Raw genomic sequence first — 25,096 nt, forward strand, 5'->3', positions numbered from 1 at the left:
CGATTCTTGATAGTAATGGCGTTGAGTCCACGAAAATCTATGCAGGGGCGTAGTGATCCATCCTTCTTTTTAACGAAGAAGAACCCGGCTCCAGCGGGAGAGGTGGAAGGTCGAATAAACCCTCGCTGGAGATTCTCCTGTATGTACTCAGATGTGGCTTGAGTTTCAGGTAAAGAAAGTGGATAGACCCGACCCCTGGGAGGAGTCTTGCCAGGTAGAAGGTCGATCGGACAATCCCAAGAACGATGGGGAGGAAGACGTTCAGACTGAGCTTTATCAAACACATCGGCAAATGAAGCATACTGAGGAGGGAGTCCCGGTGAGGAAGATGAGATGGAAGATTGCTGTACTCTAAAAGGAATAACTTGGGAAAGGCAACGATGATGACATTCAGCTCCCCAAGACGTAACTTGAGGAGTGCGCCAGTCAATCTGGGGAGAGTGACACTGAAGCCATGGAAGGCCTAAGACAATCGGACTTGTCGTAACTGGAAGAATTAAAAACAAAATTTCTTCATGGTGTAGCACACCAATCTGAAGTGTTACTGGAGACGTACTCTGGGTGATGAGACCATTGATGAGACGTGATCCATCTATAGCAGTCACAGTAATCGGTGTTTTCAAAGTAATCACTGGTAGGGACCATTGATTCACTAGGGATTTAGAAATGAAATTTCCTGCTGCTCCAGAATCAATCAATGCCTGTGACTCAAAGGATTTGGTAGCAAAGGAAATCGTAACATCAAAAGCGCAGACTTTTAATTTCCCAAAAGATGGAGAGGACTCCAGGGACCCTAACTTCACCTCTCCAGAACTAGTTAGGGCCTGGCATTTCCCGATTTCTTAGGGCAAGAGCTGAGCATATGTGTGGAATCAGCACAATAGATACAGAGTCTATTCTTGACTCTTCGTTTCCTCTCTTCTAAAGATAATTTGGAACGTCCTATCTCCATGGGAATCACAGAAGGTGAAGCTGGACGAAATTGAGGGGTTGAACGAAGAGGTGCTTTAACAGAAGTTGTTTTCTCAGATTCTCTTTCACGAAATCTCATGTCTACACGATGGCAAAGAGAGATCAAATCTTCTAGTCACGAAGGAAGCTCTTGGGTAGTCAGTGCATCTTTAATTTTATCGGAGAGCCCCTGCCAGAAGGCGGCAATTAATGCTTCAGTGTTCCACTGAAGTTCAGAGGCTAAGATCCTAAATTGAATGACGTACTGGCCTACTGTATGAGGACCTTGTCGTAAACGAAGAATGCTGGAAGCAGCGGAGGTCACACGACCTGGTTCATCGAACACACTTCGGAACGTAGAAATGAATTTGGCACTATCTTGTAGTATTGGATCATTTCTCTCCCACAGAGGGGAGGCCCAAGCCAGAGCTTGTCCAGAAAACAATGAGATAAGATAGGCCACTCTGGAACGATGGGTAGAAAAATTTTGAGGTTGGAGCTCAAAATGAACTGAGCATTGGTTAAGGAAACCCCTACAAGTTTTGGGGTCTCCATCGTACTTTGACGGAGTAGGCAGGTGAAGCGTGGAAGCTGTAGACACCTGGGATGGCACTGGGGAAACGGAGGAAAGCACAGGAGCTTCAATATTAGCTGTAACAGTCTGTCCAGATGTTCCTTGGGAGGTTAACGATTGGTAACATTGAAGTAACAGCTGTTGGCGAGCATCCTGTTGCTCCACACGGCTGACCAGATGCTGCAGCATCTCCTTGGCTGTAGGTTCCGTATCTGGGTCTGTCATGGCCTAATCTTACTGTCACGGGCACTAGGAGTCTTTACCCAGGGATCACCAGGTGATAGGCTTACCAGAGCAATATAGGTGGTATTATGGTACTCTGGTAGCAGGGTGATCACGGAACAGGAAATAGCAGATGATGAGATGCTCAGGAAAGTCTATGACTAGCAGCACTGGTAATATGGAGGTAATAATACACGAGGAACTGTATGGACAAAGGACAAGTGAAGGTAGTCAGTGGTCTGCGGTAGCAAGTTGTACCACTGCTATAGTGAGGAGGAATGTCCAACAGAAACGAGGAGGTGATGAGAGTCAGCGGTCTGCGGATAGCAAGTTGTACCGCTGTCTTGAGTGAAGGAATGGAATCCAAGTGGAGATATCCGGGGAGTCAGTGGTCTGCGTTAGCAAGTTGTACCACTGCTATGTGAAAGGATACTGGAACAAGTGACACAGGGAACAGGGATCAGTGGTCTGCCTCTAGCAAGTTGTACCACTGAATATATATGTGAGGAGGAGCACGGGGAGAGACTGCAACACAGGAGATACACGGGCACCTTAAACTTGATCCACAATAATATGCACAATATATAAATGACTGAACAGCACTGTAATCATAGAAAGTCTCTTGAGGTAATCCGGCACAAGATAACACAGTCAATGATGGCAGTAGACTCAGCGGATAGCAAACTCCAGAGAAGAACCAACACAGTCCAGCAAGATATGCAATACACCAGCACAGTCAATGAGAAGTATGCATACCGTGGTTCAGAAGCAGGCTGTCAGACAGGAGTGCAGAGATACCTGAACGGCAGGAGGCCGGCAGGATGCGAAGTCCCTGGATGGGTGAAGCGGTAGTCAAGTAGGTGCAGCGCACAGGTAGGTAGACCAGCAGAGAAACGAATACACAGGAATCAGTAGAGTGTGGAACTGGACTCCTGGAGGACCCTGAAGAATAGCGATGGTCTAGCTGGGAGGTAAGTAGTGAGACACGAATCCAATGCTGAAAGGCGGGTAGAGACCAGCGGGAACACAGGAAAGCATGGAGAGTGGATCAGCAGTTGAAGGACGAGTAGAGATGAGGAGAAGCGGCAGCAGGACTCTGCGGACACACGGAGGTAGCCAATAGCAACCAGCAGGTGCAGTAACGATGGCACATGGGAGAGCAGAGTTGAGCTGGAACTGATGATCACGGAGAGTAGCGGATAGCAATAGTAGTGGCAGTCTCGAGGAAACACGGGAGAGTTGAGATGAGCTGAAGACTGAAGCGCACAGAGGCAGCGGATAGGAATCAGCCAACAGTCACGATGAAACACAGACGAGTTGCAGGTTGCAGACTGTAGTGCACGGAGGCAGCGGATAGGAATCAGCTAACAGTCATGATGGAACACAGACGAGTTGCAGGTTGAAGACTGTAGTGCACGGAGGCAGCGGATAGGAATCAGCTAACAGTCACGATGATGCACAGGTGAGTAGATGTAGATTGAAGACTGTAGTGCACGGAGGCAGCGGATAGGAATCAGCTAACAGTCACAATGATATATGATAGAGTTGAAGTGGCTTGAAGACTGTAGTGCACGGAGGCAGCGGATAGGAATCAGCTAACAGTCACGATGATACACAGGAAGGTAGAAGTGGTATGGGAACCACAGTAGTAGAAGTGGTTTGGAAACCACAGAGGTAGAAGTGGTTTGGAAACCACAGGAATCAGCAGCGCTGAATACACGAGGAAACACAGGAACACCTTCAGAGGCTCATGGGGAATGAGACTCCAAGATCAGGCAACGTGGTATTGACCACAGGTGCTTAATATAGGGAGTGTTGCCTGATCTGCCAATTAAGTTAAAGGAACATACACTGAAGGGTTAGAAAGGGCTGCGCATGCGCAGACCCTCAGGATGGAGGACGGCCACGGTTCCTAAATGTCCGGGAAGAAGCACTCACAGTCCGGTGAGTGACACAGTCACTACAGCACACAACAGAAGGCAGGTTTACCACGGATGTGGCTAAGATGTATCCGGCCAACAGGTGAGAAGCAGCAGTCACTATAGCATACAACAGGAGGCAGGTTTACCACGGATGTGGCCAAGATATATCCGGCCAACAAGTGAGAAGCAGCGGTCACTACAGCATACAATAGAAGGCAGGTTTACCACGGATGTGGCTAAGAAGTATCCGGCCAACAGGTGAGAAGCAGCGGTCACTACAGCATACAACAGGAGGCAGGTTTACCACGGATGTGGCTAAGAAGTATCCGGCCAACAGGTGAGAAGCAGCAGTCACTACAGCATACAACAGGAAGCATGTTTACCACAGATGTGGCTAAGATGTATCCGGCCAACAGGTGAGAAGCAGCGGTCACTACAGCATACAACAGGAGGTATAATTACCACAGATGTGGCTAAGAAGTATCCGGCCAACAGGTGAGAAGCAGCGGTCACTACAGCATACAACAGGAGGCAGGTTTACCACGGGTGTGGCTAAGATGTATCCGGCCAACAGGTGAGAAGCAGCGGTCACTACAGCATACAACAGGAGGAAGGTTTACCATGGATGTGGCTAAGATGTATCCGGCCAACAGGTGAGAAGCAGTAACAGACCAGTGCAATGAGGCTGGAACGCAGAGTAACGGCAGCCACAGGAACAGAGCACAGCTGACACGAGGAGGTGAGAATCAAAATCAGACAATTAAGGAGGGGTCAGGGATGCCTTAAATAGGGAAAGGGCTAATGAGTAGCCAATACCAATAAAGGAAAGGTTATAGAGTCCTTCTAATCTGCACATGCGCAGAAGGACAGTCAAGAAGGTGGACGGCCGCGGCGCAGCACAGGCGCCAGCAGAGTGACAACTGGCCCAACTCTAGGTCTAGAAGTCCGGTGAGTGACAAGGGGCTAGCCAGTGCTAGGTTTCCTGGAGTCGTCCGGATGGAGTATATGCTGTTCATTGCGATGGAACAATAAAAGTACAACTTATTTTAAGTAAAAAGTTGCCATGTATGAGGCGGAGGCTGCCCAGATCACTATATATATATATATATATATATATATATATATAAATATATATATGTATATGCACAAACACAGATGGGCGGGCTCGGTTTCCTGAAAACCGAACCCACCCGAACTTTGGGGTTCCGAGTACCGAGCCCTGTCTCTCGTGCCTATTCGGATTCCAAAACGAGGCAAAATGTCATTGTGACGTTGACGGATCTCGGATATCGCAAGTTTTCGACTCAATAAATACCGGCCTCCACAGCGATCTAGCGCCATTTGAGAGAGTGACAGAAGGGTTAGGTCAGAGTATTGAGCAGACAAAGTGATCAAATAGAAGGAGTTCTGAAATCCTAATATAGCAGTCATTGCACTGTATTTTTCTGAATTTGCACTAATAAGTGTAGGGTCTAATATTACACCCAAAGACGAGTGCTCAATTGCTAAGAGTCTTTGATGAAGAGGAAGACAAGCAGGCTTGTCTGTAGAATTTGCAGGCAAATTCTACTGCGTTATATAGATAACACCCAAAGAGAAGAGCTCTATTGCTAATTGTAATTGCTGAAATAGAAATTATAGGCCTGCCTGGCTTGGTCTAAATCTGCAGTTACATTTTATTGTACCAAAGCTCATACAGAAACAAGAGGGGTGGCAATGTTCTTGTCACTCTCCAGTCTCAGTCATGATGATACTAATCCTTCTACCACATATACTAAAGTCTATATTCAAGTCTATATGTTTTTAAGTCAGGGAAACAAAAATGTAATTAAAAATCTTGTACCTTTTTAAAGAAAAAAAACTCTCTAAAAAATGTGAAAGGTTACTGTAGAAAAACATAAAATTGCCAATGTGCCATCCTACCCAAAATATTACCAGGCATACCAGCATCAGGTAGATCCCTTCTCTTAGCTAGAATTCAGCCCCTGCTGCAATCTATACTGTCATTATAATCACCCTCATCATTGTGTACATCTTCCTCAAACAATAGTAATTCATCCCCGCTTAAATCCACCATCATAGAAGTCTGTGTGCTTTGATGTAATTGCCGATAATGGCCTTCCTCATTGAATTTGTAGTTCATTTTATGGCAAAGGTGTCACGATTTTTGGACAATTCTTTTAGAGCAGAGCAAATATCAAAATGTTGTGCTGACTCATCTGCATCACCACTGGGTGTCTTGGGAAAGCTAATTTTTTTCCGAGAAGCAGTTGCCAGAGAAACTGAAGGAGTAGACATCATTACAAGATGTTGATAGCTCTTGGATCCTGGCGAAGCAAATTAAGTATTTAATCTACAATTACAATATCTTTAGCAGATTTACTTAGTTTTATTTCATTCCGTAAAATTTCTCTAGCTGCTTCTCAAAAAGTATAATTAAGGCAATCACTTGACTCAAGCTAACCATGTCTGCACTCTCTTCACAGGTGACTACTTCACTGGACTAATGTACATTCCCCTCAAATGCCAGTCTTCTTGCAGCTGCTGCATTCTCCTACATGCTGTTGCAGAATCCCGAAAATTTCCCTAACTTTTTCGGGACACAAACAGCATCTCCTGCATGTCATTGTCATTTTTTTTAAAAGTTCTGTAACACCAAGTTGATTGTGTGAGCAAAACAAGAAATGTGATGGAATTCCCCCCCCCAGCTGCAATGCTCTAACAATACTGGTGTCGTTATCAGAAATCACATATCCTCTGGAGAGTCCAAGCAGGATTAGCTATGTCGCAATGACATCCCTTACTTTTTGTAACAGATTGTCAGATGTATGCCACTTAGTGAAGCAGAGTAGACTACTTCGGAAAAATGTGACGTACTTGGGTACATGCTGTTCGAGAATGGTGGTAAAGTCCAGAAATTTTTCCAGCCACAGACAGCATCTCTTGCACGTCCCTATCATCATCCTCATCAGCAGCAGCTAATTATATAGCACCAGTAAATGTGCTGCGCTGTACCGAGCAGATGAGAACTAAGCAGAAACTATAAGTTATGTTAGTTATGTAGATAGTTATAAGATATAGTTATAAGTTATGTTAGCTCACATCAGTCCCTACCCCATTTAACTTTGCCTTGATTACAGGTGTTTTTTAATTTACCAAGGAAAATTGTCTTTTTACACATTTTGGTTTCCCTCACTTTAAAATCACTATGCACCTCAGTCTTTAACATAGGCTTTAGCAGATGACATACAGGCATTCTTATCATCAGGACTGATGCCAGCAGCTGCTTGGTGCTCCTAGTCTGTTCTCGACTGATGTGAATCCACATTGATGGCACAATACAATGTCACTATACTTTAAAGTACACTGACAGGCCTATTAATAATGCTATGGCCCAATAGAATGTGAGTGGAGATTTTGAAAAATAAATTAAAGGCTGATTACTTCTGTTGAAGCACTGAACACTGGCAACTATTTGGGGGTGAGCTATGGCACAGACTTTTGGGCAAAAGTATATGAAATCATATTGTGACTTGTGAGGTGCTAAAAATTGACTGGAAATTAGTGTTATTGAGGTTAATAATAACGTAGGTACAAAATAGCTCAATTATATGATTTTTGCCCAAAAAGTGGCATTTTGTCAAAAAAGGCAAAACAAAACCAAAACCCGAAGGTAATCCAGATCCAAAACCAAAACACGGGGGTCAGTGAGCATATCTACTACTAACTGAGGGAGGTGGAGTTTGATGCTCATCAGCAGGCCCCATAGCACTGGGCTGAAGTCATCCATCCAGCATACCTGCAACAAAACTTACCTACGCTATCCCTCTCCCTCACCTAACTAACTTCGAGTTTGTTTGACCCCCACTTTCTGTTGGCACTGTAGATCAGTTCTTGATCCCAAGTGAGAGAGGCAGAACCTGACATCCTCAGATGCATCCCTCAGTTCCAGGCTGTAAATAAATTCACAAACTGTTCACACTACTCTTCTAACCTACACAGCCTCATTGCCGCATTTGCTGCACTGACATTGAGCCACAACTGAACCAAGCCGGCCACCTGCCTTTGTTACCAGCATAACGGACTTGTCTGTTGCTAAGACACTAGAAGTTACCTAGAGTTTGGGACCACAAACATGGTTCTGGTGCCAATATCTGGCTGAGGTGGTAAGGAACCTGTCACCAAAGAGCTCATGGCACAGAATGATAAGGAAGTGAGGGTCTTAATATATCTTTTAACAAATATAACTTCACCCAATCACTGCTAAATAAGTCTGTTATTACTATGCCATTGATTGCTAAAAAGGTAATAAGTTTCAGAAGTACCCTCAAGTAACACTCTAGTGCAGTGGTTCCCAAACTTTTGCAGTTCGCGGCACCCTTAGAGTCTCCATAATTTTTTCAAGGCACCCCTCCAAAATAATTACTGAGCAGTCCTGTTTTATAAGTAGTTGGGTCAAAAAAACGTAATAAGTATTTAGGTCAGGACAGAAATACTACACATAAACCCATGGGAAAAAAAATATTTTTATATATTTTTTTCAATTATATTTCTGTCAAAGAATAATTTACAGCTAACTCACACTGTGCCCCTTCATCCACACACCCTGTGCCCCTGCATCCCAGGAGCCAGGAAGAAAAAAAAAAAACCCTTTCCAAGCTGGGTGCCCAGGACCCAGCATCTCTCCTGTAGCTTGTCACTGAATGTTGGGCGTGATGACGTCACGCCCGACATTCAGTGAGGACGGAGGATACTGGGTTCCGGGCGCCTCCGGATTGGTAAGTTTTTTTGTTTTTTTCTCTTCCTGGCTGCCTGCACCCCGGGAGCCGCGGCGCACACTTTGTGAACCGCTGCTCTAGTGACATAGATGGTATCATCCTCATACTGCTAAATAGTATGAAAAACAAAATAAAGTCCATTCAATCACTTATTAATAAAGTGGACGACCTTGAAAACCGCCACAGATGGAATATTCTTTGTTTTATAGAGATCCCCGAAACAGTCATGGGCATCAACCTATTTGGTAATATTTACATAGAGGAAACCTGAGTCCTGTGCATACATACGGATGTTGATACACTTCATATACAGAGAAGAAAACAACACCTGGGACAAGAAATGAAAGGCAACACCAACAAACTACCCGTCTGCCCCATGGAAAAACAATTCATAGAGATATTGCCCTGTTCAACTCCATATTTCACTCGGAAAGGCTATAGGACCAGAATAACCATGACTAAGCTCCAATAATCAAAATCTAATACAGAAATCAAATTTCTTAATGTACATCAATACAACCATGCTTCTGTACTTTGAGATTTGTTCCACAGAGAGGATACTTTGTAAACACAACATTAGAACTCAATTTTTCTCACAAATAGTAATCTTTTGTCATCCCTACTTTTACATGATTAAAAAAATCCTACAACATACCTTAGACATGACTTAGACTCCTGGGGCTTGATTCATTAAGGAAAGTAAATTAAAAAAAACTGAGTAACTTTGCATCGTGGCAAAACCATGTTGCATTGAGGGGGGGGGGGTAAATTTAAAATATGGGGACAGGTTTATAGCTAGAGTAGGGCATGTTCTAGATCAACTTTGAATTTCAGTGTGAAAAAACAGCCAGTATTTAACTTGTGTGCAAAATAATAATCTAATTTTCACCCCAAGCATTTTAACATGGTTTTGTCCAGGAGAAAAGTTACTAATTTTTTTGCCTTACTTTTTTAATGAATCAGGCCCTTGATGTGCACATGAAAAATGTGGCACAATCGGAGACGCAAATACGGTTGAAAAATCCTGAATTACAAGATAGCAAGACATATCACTCCTTAACATTACGGAACAAAATAGAACTTAAAATCCATAACCTACTTGATCATACGTATAAAAAAAAAAACATATACTCAAGATACACTATTATACTCCTTAATAGATTCCCTTATTTATTTCAGCCAGCATATGTATGACAAAATGTTTCTGAATATCTAACGCAGAGCACACTGGTCACAATCGACCATGACCGAGTCTTAAGGGATCTCTGTCGAGCACACATAGCTACCCAAAATGTCAATACATGGAGGCTGATCTTTACCACTGGCTCTGGGATAGTCTCAGAATTAAAACCTTTTAAATTCACTTCAAAATATATACAACTGACTATCTAGCAAATTACCTTTCCAAGCCTGGGAATCTTTACATTTAACCAATTACAGTAAAAAAAATACTGCTCACCAGATAGATGTTATTTCACATTTTTCAAAAGGACAGTTTGCAAGCCACACTCCATAAAGAAAGACAAACACAAACATTTTTTAATGCTGGAAAGTGTTATTCATTTCCTTACAGTTTCTACCTACAAACAATTTAAAAAAAATGTAAATTATCATGCATAATTAGCATAAAGTGGGTCAGTTGCTTTTAGCCAAATTTGTAATAGTTACGTGCGTCAGTCTCTACATTCTAAGTGGCTTTATAGTATCCAAAGGGTTTTCTTTTGTAGCTTCTCTCCTAATCCAGGTATGCAAATCTATCTTAAAACTACTTACTATTAGTGGCATTTCTTTTTTCATATACATGGAGTGAGCTGATCTTAAGCCAAATATTTGCAATATCCCTTTAAGAAGATGACACCTCTTTGATTACAATTAATATTCTGTGAGTGCATTCACAATAGGGGTGTTGAGTTGCTCACCTGGTGGTATTGATTACTGTTACTAATCACCTAAGAGAAGAAGATTACTTTGGGAACATATCTATGTGAATAATTATTATTTACAGTTTTACACTGTTGTTTTCTTTTGTTTCATTTTTTATATCTGTCACGTGGGAAGATTTAAGAAAAATTGATGTCACAGACTTTTTGATCAATTAGAAATTGGACTACACAAATGGTTGTACATTTTGGATATGTAGATTTGAAGTTTTGCTGTTTTTGTAGTTCCAATACTTTTCATGGAAAGTTTGATTTTAGTTCACATTATTACACTTTAATTTGTGTATATTTTTTTAGAGTATAAGATTGTTGATCGGCAGCACCATCTGTTTTCGAATTTTATGAATATTGTTTGATTTTCGGGCAGCTACTAATTGTCAGTGCTAATACACCAATGTATTTTAATCTCTCTAAAAACATCTATCCGAATTGCCAAGCACATGATTTGGATAAATACATTTTTTTCTTTGTTAGCAGCACTGTAATTTAAAACAGAATTGTTTTATTTCACTTTATGGTTTAAACCACTGTATTCTTCAATAAAACATTAACAATCTGAGAACATTACTGTGGAATTTTCTTCTCCCTCACACCACAGTACTGTTCAGTAGGAGCGCGATAATCATTCTCAGAGTCAGAGAAGCGGGACAGTAACTAACTCATGGAAGTCATCATTGAGCCCATTTATTCTTTTCTATGGTTAAATACATGGCTCTTGCACAAAATGTTAAAGTTTTCCTTTCTTTATACTCTGTCTATATTGTTTTGTATTAAAAGGAAAATCAGTTAATTATTTACCATTAATAAAAAACTGTTCAAGAATGAAACTGCATTTTCCACTCCATTAAAATCATGAATTATAAAGTGTTTCAACATGACACACTGACAAAGGTTAGCGTAATTATCTTTGCTGTAAATTGACAGCTCATTTATAACATACTAATAATAAAGACAGCGGTTATTGAAAATAAGTTTGAAATGCGCCTTGACAATTTTATGTTGACGCAAGTACTTTCAGTGTGGTAAAGATGCATGCTGTTGTCATTGCTGTTACCCGAGACACTACTCCAAGGGATCGTCATGAACCTGCTGTCCCATGTAAGGATAATCACAGCAAGCAAGTCATAATGTACAGATCCCCAATACAGAACTACCACCCTCAACAAACACAAAGCAACCGCTGCCATAAATTTACAAAGTAGGTAGCTCTGAGCAATCCATAAGTAAGAGAATGTTAACAGAGTGAATAAAGCAGCATATAACAAGCAACATTGGATACAATTCAAATGCAAATATGGTGCTCACATCTATATAAGCCAAATGCATTCATCTACTGGTCAGTAACCACTGCTAATCAGTTACAATTATATGGCAAAAGACCAGCAGTATAGTAGGTGCAGCTTGTCCGCTTTTATTTAAATACAACTCACAATAATCGATGATCACAGGATCAGCAATGACTAATTGAGAATCATCATCATCAACATTTACTTATATAGCACCAGAAGATTCCGTAGCGCTTTACAATTGGGGAATATGTTGGAATTGGGGAAAAAGATACCAATTGTTCAAAATGTGAGTGAGAAACGAAAAATACAAACGATGGATGTGGCTTCTCATGTTCTGTACACCCATGAGTAATCCATTTTACTAGATGACAGTGTAGGCAATACAAAATGTACAAGAAAAACAACAATTTCACTTTCTTCTTAGAGTCTACAAAAAGTTTGTAGATGATAAAAATATACAATTGTTTTGGAGTTTCTCTGTGGCCTGCCTGGCCATTGCAAGATATTGCTAGACAAACATTTTCAAAATGTTAGAGGCCTTTAAGTCTAGATTTTGATTTTTTGGCTCAGATATTCCACATGTACTTGGTCAAAGGCCCATCCAATAAAATATAATTTGTCCTTCCTCATACAGCTCAGGGCTGCTCCAGCATCTGTTCACATGTCCTGCACAGTTCTGCTAGCTTCACTCGAGCATAGTCAATTCTGTTGAGTGCCATAGTGCCATCCTTGCGAGAACTGTAGCTGGAGCCTTCATGTGGCTGCCCTGTGGCCACCTGCATAAGGAGGTCACAAAAATAGAGAAAGTCTTAGAATTGTGCAATGTCACAACAACATAATAATTACATAAAATAAATAATAAACCTATTCTCTACACTGCAGAGCATCTCAACCAGATTCACTGACACCTTCATGTTCTTCCCATTGAATGTTATTCTCCTTAGAGGTCTTACCTGTGTGAGATAACGAATTTGCCCAGAGAGCTCAGATTCCACTTTCTGCATTGAGGCGGTGAACTGTACAGCCTGCCTGTCTACCAGACGTTCATTTGGCTTCTCTTTGGAGAGCTCCAAAATGACATTCCCTTGAAGAGACATAGAAACATAATATATTCATTAAATCTCTCTCCATATTCTTTTTCATCTTGGGACCCACGCTAAATTGGGGGGGTCAGCTTTGGGACCCATTATTCAATTTACAAATAATACATTTTATTTTTAAGTCGTTTATTTCTAGTTACAAATTAAAGCATATCACATATATTAAAATAAGATTGCAGGGATATCTGGTACACATATAAAATAATATTTTATACGATTAAAGGGATTTTCCAACTTATCATCATCACCATGTATTTATATAGCACCACTAATTCCACAGTGCTGTATAGAGAACTCACTCACATCAGTCCCTGCCCCATTAGAGCTTACAGTCTAAATTCCCTAACACACACACACACAGACAGACAGATACACAGACTAGGGTCAACCTACCAGTATGTTTTTGGAGTGTGGGAGGAAACCGGAGCACCCGGAGGAAACCCACGCAATTATAAACATTGTGGCTGCCTTCCTGCAGTTTTCACTAAATATATTACTTTATTTGACTTGCTTCTATATTTTCTTTTACCAAGGGCAGCTCCTGCTTTTGGTAATTTAAAAACCTTTACAAAAAAAGCAAGGAGGGAAATCAAAAAGATAAAGCAATGTGTTTAGTAAAATCTGCAAGAGGGCATGTACAAAACAAAACAAAAAAAACTAAATCACCCAAAGTTGGAAACTCACTTAATATCTACTTCATCTATTGATAATATATTTCAAACCAGCCTCTGACTGGTTAACATACAATGCAGAAGTAACTTAAGAGCAAAATAATTAATCCGGTTTCAGATTCAACTTGTCTTGGCACCAAGAAGGCTGGTGTTCCAAGTCAGAATTCTGAAAGAGATGGAGTTAATGGGCTCAATCAGGAAGTCAGAAAGCATAGGTAATACATGGGTTAAATCTCAAAACAGAATGATGCTCATAATGGGAGGTCACAGTGTTTTAAGAGCTTGTACTAAATCCAAGAATAAATTAGAATAATTAGAAAGCACAGATATCTACATCTTGGGAATAATGGCACTAAGACCCTACTCCAGGAATGTCCGAAGAAATTCCACAATGGACTTGGCTGTGGTGCATTTGAACACTGTTCTTCAAATTTTGGCCAGACTATATAGCCTTATGCAGGGAAGTTCTTACCACTAACCAGATATTGATAAATAAATGTTGATGATGGTTCTAGGCACTGTATATGCTTCAAGAGCCAAGTCATCAATAGTAGCCTGCTGGAACATAGGTTGTGCACTGGGCCCTGTTGAAGGTGGTCTGGATGGATTGGTAGCATCCTATGCAATTCTTATTAGGTGTCGAAACCATTACCCATGCCTTCTTTTCTCCAATCTTCATGAAGACAATAGAGAATAATATTAGAAATGAAAACAGATAGGCCAAATTGAAACTCCATCTGATCGAGAAGGAATCCACTACATAGGTTCAGCAGAAGATTGCTATTTTGAGTTAGCTGCTATTACCATGAGGTCTGAATTAAAGTGAAGATTTTTGGATGTATTGTAGGCTCCATTCATTTGAAGAAATTATTCAGCAGATTTTCCATCCAGGCAACTACATTTTCCATCAGGGAGAGCAGGCAACTGGACAGAGTATGTTTTAGTTGTACAATGAACCAATGACATATTGTCTGACTGAATGAAGATAATCTGAACCTGCGTTTACTTTGCGAAATGCAGGGCTAGCTGCTCTGCTTTAAACTGTGAGAGAAGGATGTCATCTTCTGTTCAGGTTAACAAAGTCGCTCAGATAGTCAACCCAGTATATGTACTTGCATCTGTCATAATATTGATTCAACTGGGAGCTTTGAGAGATGTCCCCCTCTGCAAGTTGGAGTCATCCTCTAGCATAAGTTGTGCATGGTTTCCTGTTTAAGAAGAACTGACCGATTCTGATACTGAGTGAAGAATTTGAACAGGTCCCATATGGATCTTATCAACATGAAGGGAAGGACGCAACGCTCAGCAAGTGGACTAATCAATTAAAATCATTAGAAAAAGACATATGATAATATCACTCACTAAGATGTATTAACACAGAAAAAAAAACACAGAAGAAATTAGCACCAAATATATATTAGGCATATAGAGAGAAATATCGTCCAGGTGGTAAGAAGGCCATATGTACAATATTGATCATTTCATTTTTCAGTATGGAACACAGAATCTTAAAATTGTCAAACACGACTCAATTAGCAGGAAACCCAGATAGTTTAAACGGATCTGTGCGGGTTCATTCACCAAATATCCAGATAGAAACAAACTAGTGGCATATCCTATTGAATACAGAATTTGAATGAATTCCCCAGTTGTCTTAGCTTGAACAATTAAACTGATTACTTTACGCAATCTATTTTAACCAAATACGCTCATTTTTCAACAGGGCATTTCTGCTTGCATAGACAAAGCATTCATGCCCAATAATGGGGACTTCCACTGCCATCCAAGATATGGCTATAATAACTGCAGTCAGTAAGAGCAAATTTACCATGTATCTTATCTGCTACGGGTAGAGGGACGTACCTTTCCCACTCTAAAATCATTTGTAGAGAAAGGATCCACATTCTACAAGCAAAATTACAATTTATCCACACATGACAAACTCTTGAAGATCAATATCTCAATCAGCTAATTTTGCATAGAAGACAAGTAACCATAGGAGACCTGGAGAGATTTTGCACATGATTGGTCTAAATTAAGCACTACATCACATTAGATACCATAAATTATGTGGAGTTCAGACACTCTTCATAGCATTCATTCAGGCAGATATCTGCTGAATTGATGAGAAGTTGGATGATAAATTAGCAAGACTGGCACATCTCCCGTTGAAGAATTAAAACGTGCAAAACACTCCTGCCTAGAAGATTTGTGGTGGGAACTGTCCACATGTCTCCAGGCAGGAAAAGACTCTCTAGTCTATATGAATTGCAAGCAAAATAAAGCCAAGTAGCCATACATTTACAATATATATTTGTTAAAAGTATCTCTAATGTTTAAACTGTATTAAGATTTTACTTATATTTTTACTTATATTGCCCTTCAATTTGTACTTTGGGTATCTTGTATTTGATTGTATTATTTTTTGTAATCGTCGCCCAATCCCATCCGCATCTCGTTAAATAATCAATAACATTTTATTTAAATAAATAAATTGGCAGGACTCTCCCAAGCAGCAGTTAAAATCAAGGCTCACTTGGAGCTTCACCAAAGGCAGAGGTTGAGCAGCTTCTTGCATACAAAGACAGTACAGAGGTCAGTAGGGACTTTGTAGGACACCAATTGTTCAAATTACTGTTGTCCAAAGGCTGTGATTCATCTGTTGTTCAGCAATCCTCCGATGGCTGGCACAGGGATTAAACAATTTGAGGCATATTGCTGTATAATTGTCCAGAAATGTGTTGTGCAAAATAGGGTCCTGACCAACATGTTAAGAACTCCTGCTCTAAACATATCCATTCCTTAACATGTTTACCTGCATTCAGCAAGATGGCAGCAATTTCCTTCTCGATTTCTTCTAAGACACGAAGTCTCTCATTTGCCAGGCTATATGTAGCCATGGTAGAACTTGGTAACACAACTTCTGGAACGGAACCTATAGTTCACAGAAGACAACAAACAAATATTATACACACCCCGGTTGATGACATCTGAAAAATCCACTGCAAGACAAAAATATGTCACTATGCTAAAGTAAAAAAACTAGATCATTGGATATTAAGGTAAATTAAATACATGTCAATTGGTGAAGCACTTTCAAAACTGTGTGTGAATTTATACCTCCTAGCCTATCCACTTTACCTAACAATCTCTTATAAGAACGATTGTTTGTTCCTATTCACTGAAAGCTACAGCACCAACTCTATTGAAAGATTTTGTACCAATGTGCCCCATTCTCTATTAGGTTTGAAAAAGCTGTTGCCCTGGCAATTTTTCGCCAGGACTCTTCAAGTTCTGTAATAACGAACCAGCAAATGAATTGAGCTTGCCACTTTAAAATGGAGATAGATGCGTGAGCGGTAGGACCATTCACAAGCCACAAATTTTCAATTGTGGTTAAGCCTCCAGACCCCTCTCCCCCATTTGCAACCATGGCTGTAAGAGGACAGAACAGAACCAAAAAAAACAACTGTATTTGCAGCCCCTGGGGTTTTAGGATAAATGGTTGGGCACACTAGTAAAAATCTTCTCCATAGGTTGCAACGCAAGTTTAAGGTGTCCATACACCATATGATTTTCACAGCCAATTAGGCAGTTTTAGATTTAAGTGGCCAAAAACAGTGTTTAAGAAACAGCTCCCAATCAGCATCTGATGGAGCATCATGAGATGTCTGTCAGGACAGACTGTAAATGAAGTCTGACAAAGAGGTGACTGCATATACCATGTTAATGATGCCATGTAAGATCCAGCTACAAGGTCTGAGCCCCAATCTGAGCCAAATTTCCAACTAGTTGCAAATATTCTCAATCTTCAAGATTTGGCCTTGCACGTGTTGATCTGCCAAATCTGACAGAGATCCAACTGCTGAACAGTAGGGAAGTGTATAGGTAACTTTACACTTAGCTCTCTTGTTTCATACCACAACAGGCACTTCAAAGTGCATTGTGATTGTGTACTTACTGCTATTATATTAATATGTATATTGCTATGAATAACACCAATAATGCTGAAAGTTAGTAATTGTTGAAGTCAGATTTGAAATTCAAATGAACACAGTGGTCATATCAAAACCTTTAGAAGACAAAAGTATTTTGAAAACTTTGCCAATACCACTAAAGAAATGGTTATCAAATGGCAAACATTTTCCATTTTACATCAGAGAGCCAACAGTGGAGAACACTGTTACATAGTAAGGTGTAGAATCATTAATTGAAAGAATTATTGTTGTTATTTGAATCTCAAGCCAGCTCAAAGGGATCATGGGTGGACAGAGGAGATGAAGTTAGAGTGAAAGAGTAGGTGACTGAGGGGGTGGAGGATGTGATCAAAACTTTGAACAGTGAGGGCTATTTCCCAAGATCCCTAAAGGACCAAGGGCTAGATTTACTAAGCTGCGGGTTTGAAAAAGTGGAGATGTTGCCTATAGCAACCAATCAGATTCTAGCTGTCATTTTGTAGAAGGTACTAAATAAATGAAAGCTAAAATCTGATTGGTTGCTATAGGCAACATCCCCACTTTTTCAAACCCGCAGCTTAGTAAATCTAGCCCCAAGACTGCATTAAAACCATAACAAGCACTAGCGTTGCTTTAGTGTTTTTCTTTTTTTAAAAAAAAACTAGTGAAAAATAGAGTGAAATTGCATGTCAAATGTCTTTAACTTGCATTTATTACAAATATTTTCACTAGCGTTTAGAGCTTACTGCATACTTCCAATGTGTTCACACATCTGGATAAAAACGATTCCTTCCAAAAGATTATCAAAAAAAACACTACCTCTAAGCTAGCAAAAGCTACAACAGCAGTAGTGGGAATTGTGGCACTGGAAAGAATGGCTAAAAAAAAACAAAAACACACATGTAATTAAAGCTAGTATGAGACTCAACTGTACTAGACAGATAAAAGTTAATTTCCAACTAGTTGCAAATATTCTCAATATTATGTTTGAAAAACTATATATATTTATTTACACAATGATATTCAATAGCTATATGGAAAGACTGACATTTGTTGCAATTATTTTGAAAAAGTTTACATTTAATAGGTCTGTTTTACTGAAAATAAGCAAAAATTCTACTCAAATTAAATGTTGTTATACTAATAATTCTGCATCTTGGATAAAGGTTAGTAATAAAAGTGGCAGTGGACAAATCCACATGGAAAGAGAAACAGTGATTGCCTTGCATATATGAAAAAGCATAAATTGCATTGTATAAATAAAAAAAACACCAATAGACACAGCCCATAATAATGGTTGGGAAAAAAAGAGATTTCATAAGATTATGTTTTGCAGGGTCATTTTATACATATATGTACTTTGCATTTAGTGCCCCAGTCTCATTTAATACTTGAGGAACACCACATATTCAAATGGGTGGTATACAGCGCTATGTCACTTTTAAGGCAGCAGAATCATTTGGTTTTAATTGTATTGACCACAGGGCAAATGGAAGGAAATATATAAGAATTTGGTAATTTAATCCTTAAAAACACTTATTTTAGAAAGAGACATGATGAATATAACAAATTAGCCTTGTCTGAACTATTCCATACAATTCCCTACATATATGTTTGCATGGAATGTCACGTTGTGGCAAGAGGAACGTACAAACAAAATATAATAATGGGTGAAGAATACTGGTAATCAGGAACTTTAGGCACGTATGTAAAACTTCATATTATAAACACAATTGCTAGAATCCACAGCTAAACAAAAGTAGCATCCTACGTACAATACTTTTCTCAAAAATGCCGTTTTCCCGGTATAAAGATGGTGATGGCTAGATCCTGCTCATCGGAAGGACCTTCTGACATCACCAGGTCATGTGACTGCTGTGGTCACATGGTACACAGGGGAGAAGGCTGCAGCTGCTACCGCAAGTGTTCCTGTGTAGCTACCGACAGTGATGGAGCATCAGGTGGAGCAGGGTTCTAGCAACAAACATTGTATTATTTTTACTGAATTCACATAGAACAATCGTTTTCCTGTCATTATTCACATGTGAGATGCATCTCAGGCATTAATCCTAGAGAAGAGTCTTAAAAACAGGCTAGTTTACATCTCAGCAATTTAAATATTCCAACATTGTGAATGAGTATTCCCAAATATGTTTCTTTTAGTGCTAACACCAAATGAGATGTACTTAATAATGGACAGTGAACGGTTCTAATTGTGCTTTGACTTTGCTGTAGTCCTGTTATGAAGCCCAGTGAATTTCACAGTGGGTTCTATCACAACAATGGAGCGAGGCAAAATTACTTAATGATGTCTGTTTGCAGTACTTTAAAAGCAATACAAATTAGGGGAGGGGAGAAATAGAGCAAATTTAACAAGGGCTTTCTGAGAGCTTTGAGGGTCATATGTGAGTACTGCTTATTTTTCATGCTGATGAAATAGTATATATAGGCCTTTCATAGTTCTCTATGGTAAACAGAGGGGTTATGTTTCTTTACTTGACAGGTAACATTACTGGTAAAGACGAAAAGTAAAAGATATGTATTGTGGAAAAATAACTGCTATGGGGTAAACTCATTCTTAAAAGGAATGGTTCAGATGTAGAGTGTTTGTTAAAGTCAATACATGCATTGCAGTTAATGTTTGGTAACATTAGAGATCCACAGAAAGAATGTCTCTAATGCTTTGGAGAAATGTAAATTACTTTGATAACAACCATGTTGGTTTGTAACAGGAAAACACAGAGAAAATAAGAAAATCTTGTCTTGTTGGCACATAATGGATAATTATTATTATCCTTTATTTGTTAGGTGCCACAAGATTTCCGCAGCGCCGTACACCATACAAACAGTACACTATACAGGGTGAAACAGTACAAAACAATAAACAGAGATACCAGTACTTCAGGAGCTCCAGGCAGGTTAAAGCAATAAACACAGATCAGAAGAACAGGTGAGGAGACAGGAGGAAAGAGGGCCCTGCTCAAGTGAGCTTACATCCTAAGGGAGGGAAAACAGAACAGGCACAAGGGGAGCCAGATGAGGCAAGGGACATAATACAGTATCCTCCATTACATTTATTTCCCTTTAAGGTTATGCAGACAGGCATTGCTTAACAAAGGTCTGCCATCCACAGCCCTCATGATCATTTTGTGGTCTCGGGTTACCTGTAGTTCATTGGATGACATATTTAAGAGCCTGCAAACATAGATATGACCTTCCATTCCAGTTCCTTTGCTCATTAAAAGGAAAACACACAATTTTCTTAGAGTTTAGAGGTAGACCCTATGGTTTATTTTGCAAATGTAGCCGCTATGTGTAAGCTATATTATGCATAGCACTAACGTGCTCTGCAACTCCCGCCATCTTCAAGTGGGTGGCCTCTACGAGTTCTTGTATGGCTGGTCCCTCCACTACATCATCTTGTCAGCATAATACAGTCAAGAAAGTAACTTGTGTCACTCAGTTCAAACCTGATGACATCAAGTTAGTGACAAGGGGGCGAGGGACCATCATAGACAAAGTACTTACTACTATGTCTAAAAATGGCAGGAGAGGAAGGTACTAATATTCACTTCTGCCCACCAGCCTCTGTCGCACACGTGCCCTCTTGACCCACCAGATTTTCCCAAACATGAACCCCCCTCCTGCCCCCCCTGCAGCTTATTCCCCAGTATCCCATTCGACTCATTGCTCACCAGCCCGTTTTCAGTTGCATTGTCACTTTGTATTGGAGCTTAATACCATTATCAATGCCTAGGAAAGCTGCTGCAACCTCCATCTTGCTGCAATGAAAATGTCCCATACAATGTTTTCAAAATTGCTGCCATGAGAATAACCTCTTTCCTCTTTATCAATATCTGCCTTTGTCTTACTAAAATCACATCTTGCTGCAGCACCTGCTGTGGGCTGGCTGGTACCTCTAACCACTTACTATGGTTCAGGACAGCTGGGTAGCAGGCAGTGCATTGACACAGAAACGCTGGGTTCAACACAGGAGGAATGGATTAGAGCAGTGGTTCCCAAACTTTTGCAGTTTGCGGCACCCTTAGAGTCTCCATAATTTTTTCAAGGCACCCCTCCAAAATAATTACTGAGCAGTCCTGTTTTAGAAGTAGTTGGGTCAAAAAAACGTAATAAGTATTTAGGTCAGGACAAAAATACTTATTTAGTTGTATGCAAAAATAATACACATAAATCCAAGGAAAAATAATATTTTTATATATTTTTTTCAATTATATTTCTGTCAAAGAATAATTCACAGCTAATTCATACTGTGACCTCCTTCATCTCCACACACTCTGTGCCCTCTCTGCATCCAGTCACGCTGCCCCCTCTCACTCTGCCCTCTCTCTCTGCCACGGCCAGCAACAGAGAAAAAAACTAAAACTTACCAATCCGCGCGGCGCCCGGGACCCAGCATCCTCCTCTCTCCCGCAGCTTGTCACTGAATGTCGGGCGCGCTGCGGGAGAGAGGAGGATGCTGGGTCGTGGGCACCGCGCGGATCGGGAATTTGTTTTTTTGTTTTGTTTTTTTTCCTCTGGCTGGTCGCGGCACCCGTGACAGCGCCACGGCACAACTGGGAACCGCTGATCTATGTGCCAGCTTAGCTCTGCTGGAGAAAAAAAAGATATGAGATGTACTGGCCCCATATATTTATCAACTAGAGATTGTACTGCACTACTCTGCCTGTGTCTGCATACTTCTAACCTGGCATAGGACAAGTACCAATTCATGTGCATTGGATCTGAACTTGTAAATATGCCTTTTTTTGGGATAAGGAGAACTGGGCAAGACCTAAATGGTGAGAGTATGCACCTACACCACCCACAGGCAGAGGGCTACATAGTTTATGTATAGATGCCTACCCTTAAACATTGTCACCAGAGATATTGTAAACACATAACTTAAAAGGTTCATTCAGAGTAGTACTTACAAGCTATACATAATATAGCAAATATGAAGTGAATGGTTACAGTTGTTTTAAAATTACATTTGACTGTACCTGTGAATATTACCCATCCCTTGTGTCTATCCTTCAACCCTCCACCATTAACCCCGCCCTTCAATTACAATTCAACAACCTGGATTACCAAAACCCAGTTATACCACTTTCACATTGCCGCCTTGGCAATATCCGGGGTGTATGAACCCGGGATATTGGCGGGGAACAAAGCCTCCCACCCCGGCAAATTACCGGGTCGACCGGGTTCACACTGAACCCGGGTCTGCAAAAAAAAAAGAATGAAAAATGTCTACTTACCAGAAGACAGGTAGTATTTCCTCCGCTCTAATGTCCAGCAGCTGTGGTACTAATTACCCGGGCCCAAACATGCCAACGTTTTGTTTCATTATTATTTATATTTTTAACGTATATTTTCTTTTCCACCCCGTTCATTGTTGGGGGGAGGGGGTTGTTGGTTGGCAGGGTAGTTAAATAATTTATATATACACTCATGTGATCGCCGTGCCGGCGTCTGTCTTCCCTCCCTGCTCCGTTCACACTGAATGTCCGCGTCACGCCCGACATTCAGTGAGGAACGGCGTAGAGAGGGCCCAGCAAGAGGACAGAAGAAAAGAAACAAGATGAAATAAAGAAGCTAATACAAAGGTAAGTAAAGGAACAGAGACAAGGGGAGAAAAACAGAAAAGCAGTCTGATGAAAAGGGGGGTGGCGGGCTTGAGGCACAGTGTGATGAACAAGGGGGGGGGGCATAGTGTGATGAAAAAGGGGGGGAGCAGCATGGAGGGCACAGTGTGGTGATGAGGGGGCACAGTAATGTGTGTGTGTGATGGCACAGGGGCCTTGTGGCAATGTAGAGTGTGTGAGGTAGGTGGTGGCTAATTAATGGGTGTTATTTTGTTTGTGGGGCAATTTAATAGTGGGGACTATTAATTTAAGATGGGGTGGTTTGGGGGCTATTGAACGTGAGGGTGAGTTTGGGGAGAATGAGGTCTCTATTAAATTTGACTATGAATTATTTAATGGCAGTGATGGTTGCGGGAAATAGGTATATTTATGAAATGTAAATACTACTAATTTATTGCTGGGGCTGTTTGCAGGGAGGGAAATAGGTTTATTAAATGGGAATATAATCATTTTAATGTTGGGGCTGGAGGAAGGCCTAATTATTAATCGTGGGTGCTATTGATTTAACACCTGGGCTGGTTGGAATTTTCTCAATATACCCTTTTATTTCCCCCAAGTAGGACCTCCAACATTCCAGGATCCAGACAAGCCGCAACTAAAGAAATCAGCAGCCACAACTGGTGAAAGTGACAAGAACAGGTAGGAGAGAAGACAGTCTGTGAAATGTTGCGAGTCTAGTGGGACACACCCAATTTTTGGTGACTGTTCTGCCCAATGTAAGGGGCAGGCCAAGACTGAACTCTTTATATACACACTGCATTCTTTATATACTACACTATGGTGCTAGATGTCCTGAAAGTCAGGAGGGCACCACAATGCAGGTTCTTTTTCTGTAAGAGGGTCAACTGCTAGACACGCCCCCAATCATATGAACAGAGTTCCACTTGTGCGCAGCGCAATATTTTGACATCCTCAACTATAAGGGGGGCCCCTCATGAAGTTGTTGTACTGGGGCCCTGAATTCCTCTTGGCAGCCCTGAACGTACATACTTTTTAAGAGTGGAAAAATTAGGCAGCACTGCTTTTACTATTCTTGATCAGGTCAAATGCTATTTACATTTGGCCACGTTGTGCAAGAAAATCACTATGTCTTAGTAACCTTTTTCTGTACAGTCATCTTACATGTTGATGAAATGAGATTAAGTTTATGATGAATCTGCCAGTATAGTACTGCAAAAAGAAAAACAAACTTATAGTTCTGATGAATCTTGCATGTGACAGTTTTTGCACAAGTTTTTGTAGTGAAATTATAAGTAATTATTTTAGTATGGACAGCTGCACAGCAGAACTTCATGTAATTTTCATTAAGTTGCAGTTATTGATAAGCACACAAAGTTGAAATACAATATCAAAGTGTGGTCACATCCAGCCAAGGAGCAAAAAAAACACAAAAAGGATAAGTAGTACATTTAAGAAATGTAGCCATACTCAGAAGCTGAAATGTGTATGAAATAAAGGCATCTTGCATTTATTAAGGGGTGCAGGTGTCCCATAAAAGTCAGTGTTTAAGGCTGTGCCATGTCCAACATGGGAAGGGCAGGACACCTAGTAAACTGCCTATTCATTGTATACAATGTCGCCTCTTTACACCATATATACAGGCCCGGCGCTCCCATTAGGCAAGGTTAGGCACTTGCCTAGGGCGCCAGGCTCTGGAGGGCGCCTGGAGGTCGCCACAGAATGAAAATGACTTTAAAACTGTGCGGCGACCGCTGACCTTCCACGGGCGCTGCACAGCATTCAGATACATCCACAGAGAGGGGGGGGGGGGGGGGGGGGAGGAAGAGGCTACTGCTCACCACCGCCGCCTCTCTGCTCTGTCTCCTCCCCTCCACTCACTGACAGTGTCAGTGTGTGGAGGGGAGCAGAGAGGCGGCGGCGTTGAGCCAAGGTAAGGAAAGACGTGGGGAGGGAGGAGGGAGGCGATTTTCAAAGTGTTCCTGCGGAGCGGGGCGCCGATTTTTGAGGGGGGGGGGGGCGCCAATTTTGACAAAGCGCCTAGGGCGCCATGGACCCTAGCACCGGCCCTGCATATATTGTATGTC

General features: G+C 40.9%; 1 protein-coding gene across 1 annotated transcript; it reads right to left on the reverse strand.

Annotated features, from left to right (window-relative positions):
* Window positions 1-11,049: 11,049 nt before the first annotated feature.
* Window positions 11,050-19,281, reverse strand: MED11 (mediator complex subunit 11). The gene is made up of 4 exons (XM_075204652.1): window positions 19,179-19,281; window positions 16,263-16,382; window positions 12,630-12,760; window positions 11,050-12,452 (listed from the first exon to the last, which is right to left on the reverse strand). Exons 2-4 carry the CDS (start codon window positions 16,345-16,347, stop codon window positions 12,312-12,314), a joined length of 357 nt encoding a protein of 118 aa, XP_075060753.1. The 5' UTR covers window positions 16,348-16,382; window positions 19,179-19,281; the 3' UTR covers window positions 11,050-12,311.
* Window positions 19,282-25,096: the final 5,815 nt, after the last annotated feature.

Source organism: Mixophyes fleayi, chromosome 1 (genome assembly GCF_038048845.1).
Source record: "Mixophyes fleayi isolate aMixFle1 chromosome 1, aMixFle1.hap1, whole genome shotgun sequence".
Taxonomy (NCBI): Eukaryota; Metazoa; Chordata; class Amphibia; order Anura; family Limnodynastidae; genus Mixophyes; species Mixophyes fleayi.

What these genes read in the sequence shown, in the direction of transcription:
- MED11 (XM_075204652.1), bottom strand. Translation starts at nt 16,347, where the DNA reads ATGGCTACATATAGCCTGGCAAATGAGAGACTTCGTGTCTTAGAAGAA. An exon ending in TGCCATCTTGCTGAATGCAG is followed by an intron (nt 12,761 to 16,262) that starts GTAAACATGTTA and finishes TGTCTCTTCAAG; the next exon opens with GGAATGTCATTTTGGAGCTC. An exon ending in AAATTCGTTATCTCACACAG is followed by an intron (nt 12,453 to 12,629) that starts GTAAGACCTCTA and finishes CTCCTTATGCAG; the next exon opens with GTGGCCACAGGGCAGCCACA.